The 8,521-nt window shown below is 52.8% G+C and overlaps 1 protein-coding gene across 2 annotated transcripts; it reads right to left on the bottom strand.

Moving 5' to 3' along the window:
• Nucleotides 1–267: 267 nt before the first annotated feature.
• Nucleotides 268–8,245, bottom strand: TCF23 (transcription factor 23). Of its 2 annotated transcripts, XM_055377626.2 has the most exons (4): nucleotides 7,894–8,219; nucleotides 6,884–7,126; nucleotides 4,446–4,547; nucleotides 1,183–4,341 (listed from the first exon to the last, which is right to left on the bottom strand). In XM_055377626.2, the coding sequence occupies exons 1-4, from the start codon at nucleotides 8,113–8,115 to the stop codon at nucleotides 4,324–4,326; spliced, it is 585 nt and encodes a 194-aa protein (XP_055233601.2). In that variant the 5' UTR covers nucleotides 8,116–8,219; the 3' UTR covers nucleotides 1,183–4,323. The 2 variants fall into 2 exon arrangements, with proteins under 2 accessions (XP_004029033.3, XP_055233601.2); XM_004028984.4 differs by having other exon boundaries at nucleotides 268–4,547; nucleotides 7,894–8,245.
• Between the last annotated feature and the right edge of the window lie 276 nt (nucleotides 8,246–8,521).

Genomic DNA, 8,521 nt, shown 5'->3' on the forward strand with positions numbered 1-8,521 from the left:
GCTGGATTACAGGTGCGAGCCACCATGTGTGGCCTAAAAATATAAAACTATCAAAGTAGTTTTGGCTACTTAGACCACCTTAAGGGCCTCGGAGACCCCCAGGGTTCCTAGACCATACTTTGAATACCTCTGAGCTGGAGCAGGAGTTAGCAAACTTCTGTTAAGGACCAGAGAGTAAATATTTTAGGCTTTTCAGTCTCTAGTGCAGCTATTTGACTCTGCAATGCTATCAGGAAGGCAACCATAAATAACACGTAAACACATGGGTGTGGATGTGTTCCAATAAAACTTTATTTACAAAAATACATGGGGGGCTGGGTTTGGCCCACTGGCCATAGTTTGCCTACCTTGATCTAGAATAGAATAAGCTTTTAGGGGCCCTGGGTTTAGGGCTCATGCCACAAAAGGGAGAGGACAGTGCCATCTGACTCACCCTAGCCAGGCTCCTCCCAGAGGAAGAGAAAAGGAGTCTCAGAGAAGGCTAGATCCTCTACTTCTCTAGTTCCCAATTTGGTAAAATCCAGTGTCCACTGTATTACTTAGAAATCACTGGGCCAGCCGGGCGCGGTGGCTTATGCCTGTAATCCCAGCACTTTGGGAAGCCGAGGCGGGCGGATCACGAGGTCAGGAGATCGAGACCATCTTGGCCAACATGGTGAAACCCCGTCTCTACTAAAAATACAAAAAAAAAAAAAAAAAAAAAAAAAGCCGGGCGTGTTGGCGGGTGCCTGTAGTCCCAGCTGCTCGGGAGGCTGAGGCAGGAGAATCGCGTGAACCCAGGAGGCGGAGCTTGCAGTGAGCCGAGATCACGCCACTGCACTCCAGCCTCGGTGACAGAGTGAGACTCCGTCTCAAAAAACAAAAAAAAAGAAATCACTGGGCCAGCTCTGCTTCTCCCACAGCCCCATTTTTTTTTTTTTTTTTTTTAGACGGAGTTTTACTCTTGCTGCCCAGGCTGGAGTGCAATGGCACAATCTCAGCTCACTGCAAACTCCACCTCCTGGGATCAAGCAATTCTCCTGCCTCAGCCTCCCAAGTAGCTGGGGTTATAGGCATGTGCCACCATGCCCAGCTAATTTCGTATTTTTAGTAGAGACAGGGTTTCACCATGTTGGTCAGGCTGGTCTTGAACTCCTGACCTCAGATGATCCACCCCCCACCCCGGCCTCCCAAAGTGCTGGGATTACAGGCATCAGCCACCACACCCAGCCCCACAGCCCCATCTAAGCCTCCACCCTGCCATCCTGTTCCTCAGAAAGCACATGCTCTGTGGAGGGAGCCAGCAGGGAAGTCTTGTTCCCCACCTCTACCTCCATCCCAATCCCAAGTCCTGGAGATGGGGCAGGTGGTGCAGGAAGACCAGGTGGGCCAGGCCAGCCCCCTATGGAGCAGCTGAGCCTCCAGTTCCTGAGCCAGGCCACCCTAGTGTCATTTGTCATCCATGCTCAAATGTTTTCATCCATATTTTCTTTTATTTCTTTTCTTTTTTTTTCTTTCATTTTTTTTTCCCCGAGATGGGGTCTTGCTCTGTCGCCCAGGCCGGAGTGCAGTGGCATGATCTTGGCTCACTGCAACCTCCACCTCCTGGGTTCAAGCAATTCTCCTGCCTCAGCCTCCCAAGTAGCTAGGATTACAGGTGCCCACCACGACATCTGGCTACTTTTTGTATTTTTAGTAAAGAAGGGGTTTCATCATGTTGGCGAGGCTGGTCTCGAACTGCTGACCTCATGATCCGCCCGCCTCGGCCCCCCAAAGTGCTGGGATTACAGGCATGAGCCACCGAGCCTGGCTGTGTTTTTCTTTCTCACTGCAGAGACAAAGGGGGTTACTCCTGGTTCTGGTTCATTCACGCATCCAAGTCCTGACATGTCTCAAGGGCATTACTGTGCTTGTCAGGGAGGGAGGGCCCAGTCCATCCTCTGGTTATTCCCATCCATCCCCTAGGCCTTCCCTTGGCTCACCCTGCCCCCTGCCAGGCCCCTTTGCTTGCTGGCCTGACGGAGCTGGGTCTCTGTGGCTGGAGGAGATGGCCTCTGCCCCGCCCCCCATGACTGTCCTGGGCACAAAGGAGAACAGCTTTGCCTGGAAAGGGCCCAAGACACCCTGAGAAACTTGTAGTGATGGGACCTGCCTCCTGCAGCCCTCCACCTGCGTCATCCTTCCTGTGCCCTCCTTGTCTACACCAGGGCCATGCGGTCACCCCTGAGGGCTCTAATGTTACTAGGCAAAGGCCTGAGTCTGAGCAGGACAGGGTGGGGCAAGCTCCAACCCAAAGTCTACTCTATTATCAGGAGAAGCTCCATGCTATCCAGAGGACCCCGACACACACCCCAAGCCAATTTCCCTTCATCCCCAGGAAAGTGTGCCACCAACTGAGGAGGAAATGTATCTGCTTCTCTTCCTACCACTCCCGTGAACTCAGCCAGGAAGATACTGCTGTTTGGCTTTAAAAATAGTACATTCTAGATGGACTTTTATGGTCTTGTGAAGAACACTGTGCTCATGCCCTCCCACACCTGGCCTCTGCCCCTGCCTGGCCCTGTCCAGCTGCCCACATCAGCTCTGCACAAGCTCTTCAGGGTCCCTCTGCAGAGACGTGGTTCAAGGCAGATTTACGAGTTCAGCCTTGGCCGAGGCCTTCTCCCCATGGCTCCCGGCCACATTCCAGCTGTTCTCCCACATCCCAGGCAGCTCGGGGCTGGGATGTTCTGTGTCTCTTTTTCTACCTCTACCACAACTGGCTCAGTCGCACCCCCAGCCCTATTTCAGCTCTGCCCTGGCCAGCCCTGTGGAGGTACAGGGTCCTGTCATGCCAGAACCCAGACCCCAACCATTCCCAGCCTGCCCAGAGCTCACTTACATTCATGATGACAACAATGGTGTGTGTCTAAGGATAACCTTGTTGGGACTCTAGTTGGTCACGCCCGTCCCCTCCCACTCTGAAGGGCTGAAATTTAACCGAAAGGTAATTTGTTCCATCTGGACTTCAGGTGCCAGGTTTGAGGCTATATCTGATCTGGAAAGTTATTTTCAGTGTGTGTAGATTCTATGATTAGTCCTCAAGTTATTTCTTTAGGGCCAGAGATGAGTTTCACTGAAGCTATATCACATTTCTGGCACCCCATGGCAGGACTTAGAGAAAGCCCCCAAGGACGATCTCCATGAGGCAGAGCCGGCCCTAGGGAGCTAATAGACTATAGAAATAACTCCAGAGCCAGGGAAGCCTCGAACACAAATTTTACAAGGAGCCAATTGAGTGGTTGAGCAGTTGAAGGCAGGCCTATCTTGTTTTCGCTTGAGGGCAGGTTTCTAACATAATGGAAAGAGAAGACTGTAATGATCACCCCCTATATACCTGATCTTCTCTTAAGGTCCTTCAAGGATGTAATTGATTCTGTCAATATCCTTCATATTTAAGGCCATAAGTTGCTTCTTGGTTCAATTAAGGTAGAATTGCTTCTGGTTAAGATCTCAAACTAGGCATCTGGGACTATCTAAAAGTTTCTCTGGAAACTGGAATGTAAGCAATGCAAGATGTATGGCTTAACCTGTAGATATAACTCATGTCAAGAAAACAGTGGGGCTGGGCATGGTGGCTCATGCCTGTAATCCCAGCACTTTAGGAGGCTGAGGTGGGAGGATCACTTGAGGCCAGGGGTTCGAGGCCAGCCTGGGCAACATATCAAGACCCCCATCTCTACATAAAAAGAAGAAGAAAAGAAAAGAGTGGAAGAGTGCAGGAGCCGAGAGAGAGAGAAAATGTAGTGGTGAGGGGCAGCTTCTGGAAAGGCCCATACTACAGAGGGAGGAATCCTGAATTCCTCACTATCTCTCTAACATCAGGTAAGCATCTCATGATGCAGTTAGAAAGCACATTTCCTTCTTCAGTTTCCCCTCTGGCTGTGTGACCCAGCCCAGATCTGTTTACACTTGCAGCTACCAGGAGCCTATCCGGCCACCTGGCTTTCCCATCAGCACCTGGGGCTGGTGCCATCCCAGGCCCCTCCCTCTGCACCTGCCTTTTTGCTATCTGCAGAGGGTTTGTAGAAACCTTAGGGGAAGAAAGCTAGGGTGGTTCCCTAGCTCAACTTTGAGCCCAATTATACCTCTTTCTCTCCCACTTCCCAGTAGCTGTCACAGAAGAGCCATGGGGAAGTCCCCTCCTGGGGACCAAGGAGGAGGCTCTCCAACCTGTGCCCCTCTGGGTACTGTCCATCACAGAAGTGCTACTGCTTCTCTTGGTCTGCATGCTGGAACTTGGGAGCTGAGTCTGAGTCAAGTCTGATGGCTGAGAATCTGGGGGCTGGTAGAAAATCCAGGTCCCTAAGCATGAGTCACAGTCTAGGAGAAAAGGGCGAGTGTGATAATTATTTGTCACCAAGAGCTGGTGAGAGTGGTGTGGTGGAAAGGAGAGCATCTGCCTCTCCAGGGACTTGGGACCCCACCTCTGCATCTCTTGTTCTTTGGCTGGGGGTGCTGGCTGTGGTGGAGTCAAGATCGGAGTACCCCAGGCCTCCAGCATAGAGACGAGATCGCATCGGCCACTTCTGCAAGACACAGATTGGGAAGTGAGAAATGCTGCTATTGCAGCCCTTCGTGGTCCAGGATCCTTGACACCCAAAACCCAGCCTTCTCCAGCATCCCTCCCTGACACCTTCCCCAGCCATCACTGCTCTGATCAGGGTCATCATCATGTACAGCCCCACACATTCTCCTGATCACCCAGAGCCTGGATGAGAGACACAGGAGGAGCCATCTGAGGAGGGAGAGGGCCCCAAGAAGAGCAGCGCTCTGTTGGGAGGGAGGTGGACAGAAGATCAGCTGGCCTGGGCAGAGCTGGCAACAGCCAGAGGCTGAGCAATGGGCAGAGCAGCAGAGCCAGGAAAAACTCCAAGCTGGGTCCTCCAAGGATTGCCCATCTTTCCAGCAGGAGCATGAGCAGTCCCAGAATACACCAGGTTGAGTGCCCTGAGGTCGCCCTCCTGTTCACAACCTCTCCACCTGGGGGCTGAGGGAGCTGCTTCCTGGCCAACTGCCCCACCCTGTGGATGTGCTGGAGTGCTGGAGTGCTGGACCTAACCGGGCCCTCATTGGTTCATTCTTCAGCATAGCTGTTGATCACCTACTACTACAAGCAAGGGCCTTGCCTTGGTCACTATTTTACAGCGAAGGAAACTGCTATATCATCCCAGGACCCTGCACCACCACTGACATTTCAGAGTTTCCCACTTAGTCTCAAATTTATACATTTTAGCTATATTTGCATTGAAGAAAAAAACCAAGTTTTAAGACATTTCAGAACTATGACATTTAGGGGAAAGAGGTGGTGAAAAGTATCATAAAAATAAAGTTGAGAGGTGAGAGGATCACTTGAGCTTAGAGTTTGAGACAAGCCTGTGGAACAAAGTGACACCCCGTCTCTACAACAAAAAAAGAAAAAAAAAAAAAAAGCCAGGTGTGGTGGCATAAGCCTGTAGTCCCAGCTACTGGGGAAGCTGAGGTGGGAGGATTCCTTGAGCCCAGGAGTTTGAGGGTACAGTAAGCTATGATTGCGCTACTGCACTCCAGCATGGGCGACAGTGAGACCCTGTCTCAACAATAAGTAAATAAATAAATAGTTGGGTGCGGTGGCTCACACCTGTAATCCCAGCACTTTGGGAGGCCGTAGTGGGTGGATCACCTGAGGTCGGGAGTTTGAGACCAACCTGGCCAAATTGGTGAAACCCTGTCTCTACTAAAAATAGAAAAATTAGCCAGGCATGGTGGTGCACGCCTATAATCCCACCTAGTCGGGAGGCTGAGGGAGGAGAATCACTTGAACCGGGAGGTGGAGGTTGCGGTGAGCCAAGATTGCGCCACTGCACTCCAGCCTGGGCGACAGAGTGAAACTCTGTCTCAAAAAAATAATAGTACATATATAAATAAATAATAAAATAAAAAAGTTGATACCACTGCAATGTTATCCTCAGAGGGCAAAGATGACCCTTCCTTTTTAACACAGTGCACTCTTCAACCAGCTCCTTATGGCGCTGTCCCTGGAGTCTGTTTAGTGGCTATGAGCTTAGGGTCTGAAGTCAGACACCCCTGAGTTCAAACCGCTTTCAGCCTCATAGCCTCCCTAAGCTTCAGTTTCCTCATCTGTAAAGTAATCCTCATTTGGTTTTTGCATGGATTAAAAGACAAAAATACACTAACATACTTAACCCAGCTCCTGGCCTATCTTTAGCACTCAACTGTTAGCTGTTATTGCAAAGATGATTAATGTTCATTAGACTTTCCATTTTCTACTCTGGAAGAGAAGTAAGGCTCATGTTAGCTTCTATTTTACGTGTAATAAAACTGAGGTTGAGAAAAGCTAGATTGCAGTCTGGCAAGTGGTGCACGCCTTCCCTGTACTGCTCCCTGCTAACTCCCCCAGCTTGGTTGCTTCTAGAATGACGGTCCCTCAGACCGTTGTTCTCCTGGAGGACAGACCTCTCTTGCAACAGAAGCCTAGAAAGCACCAAGGCAGGCACAATGGGCTGAAGCTGCATGGGGATCTAGGACTCTCCTTGGTACAATTTCCTTTCCCAGGCCCCAGACTTGGAACCTGCTCCTTTTTTCCCTGTGACTCTAAGAACCCCAGAGTCTTTCCCTCCTCTTCAAGGAGGTGCATTCCCATGAAGCCATTTCCAGCCACACTCCCATGAGAAACCCAGGGTCAGCGCAGCCCCAAGGGTCAGCCTTGGCTCCTCTCCCTCTGAGACAGCAGGAGAAATTGGCCCCGATGTCAGTTCTGCACAGGGCAGGGGGCCCAAGTCCAATGTCCCCCTCATTCCAATCCCTTTCTCCAAGGCCCTGGGCATTAAGATCCGCCTCTCAAGTCCCAGGGCTTGTGACTTACCTTGAGAGGGTGCAAGTAGCGGAGTCCACGCAGGAAGGGCGGCCAGGCAGGGCCAGGCAACTCGTGGCCGAGTGTGCGAGTGAGGTGGGCTATGTAGCTGGCGGCGAGCACAAGCACATCCAACTTGGAGAGCTTGGTGTCGGGTGGCACGGCAGGCAGAGCAGCCTGCAAGGCCAAGAAGGCCTGGCGCAGCGTCCTGACCCGGCTCCGCTCCCGCGCGGCATTCTCAGGACTGGCCTCGCTCTGCACAGAGGGCCCCAGTGAGTGCGCGTGACCTGGACTCCCAACTGCCCCGACTTCTGAGAGCATTTGAGCAGAAGGTCTCCCACCAGAGTAGAAGGGTGTCTAGCAGTAGGCACCAGAGGGCCTCTGCCCACCTATGTCATCTTCAGCCCTGCCGCGTTTCACAGCTGAGGAAGTTGGGGGAAGGCCTGGCCAGGGGTCAGATGGCTGCAGGATGGCAGAGCTTGGCTCAGAACCCAGAGTCCTGTGTTCTCTCTACTACTCCACTCATGCCTCCTCAGAGCCTTTGTCCTGTCCCATGCCCAATCTGAATCCTGCTTATCAGGGTGTGCTGGGGCCAGGGGGAGTTCAGAGCCACACCCTGTTTGGGAGGGCTGACCCTTGACCTAGCCAGGTCCTGAGACGACGAGGCTGCTGTGGGAAAGAGGAAAGACACAGAACCAGGGGTCAAAGCACACAGGCTGAAGTCCCAGTCCTACCACTGGCTGCTGCTCAGTGACCTTGGGAAATTCACATCCCTCTTCTCGGCCTTGGTTTCCTCAAGAGAAGTGAGTTAGTGCAGCTCTCTGAGCTGCACTCTGGTTAAGACCAGCTCTGATCTATCCCATCTACCCAAAGCATGATGCCTTGGAGTCTATGGGGCCAGTGTCCCCTCTCTTGGGCAGGAATGGTAATACTGAGTGAGGCTGTGCCATCAGAGGTGGCATCTCCCCACCTTCCGACCCCTTCCTCCCCTGGACCCCTCTGCAGATGCAGGATTTCCTTACCCTGCCAAGAGCCAGGCCCCCAGCCCTGGTCCCTCGAGGGCCAGGGGTAGTTCTGCTCCATCTCTGGTTGCTCCAGCTTCTTTCTTCCCACGGGTCCTGCCTTGTCCTGCTGAGGCGGCTCCTCTTCCTGTCAGCGCCTGGCAGCAACCGTGCTTTGGCCTGAGTCTGGCTATGCCCCACCCCTGGCATGGCTGGTGGCCCTCTGGCCTTCCTCTGTGACATGCCACCCCACTGGGGCTGCAGCCCACAGAGCAGAAACACAGTGCCTGAGGAGGCCTTGGACTCAAGCTAGCTGGCTGTGGCTGGTCATCCAGCCAGCAATGTCTACATCCGAGGAAGCTGGCGCCAACTCAGTCCTGTTTGCTCCCTGCTCTGGGAAAACCGCCCACCAGGCACAGCCCCCACGAAAAGCCTCCGCCTGCCTCCCAACCCAGCTGAGAGGTGGGGGTGCTGGATGCTGGGAGTGGCCAAGCCTTGGGAGGAGGCCCATGCTGAAGAAGGCAGGAGGATAGCGGGGAAGGGAGCTCCTTTCCGGCCATGCCTAACCTCAACAGTGGTCCTATGGTGGACCTGTGACTTCCGCTTTGGAGCTCACGTCCACGGAGAGGACTTGAACCTCCTTCGTCTG

This window comes from Gorilla gorilla, chromosome 12 (genome assembly GCF_029281585.2).
Source record: "Gorilla gorilla gorilla isolate KB3781 chromosome 12, NHGRI_mGorGor1-v2.1_pri, whole genome shotgun sequence".
Classification (NCBI taxonomy): domain Eukaryota; kingdom Metazoa; phylum Chordata; class Mammalia; order Primates; family Hominidae; genus Gorilla; species Gorilla gorilla.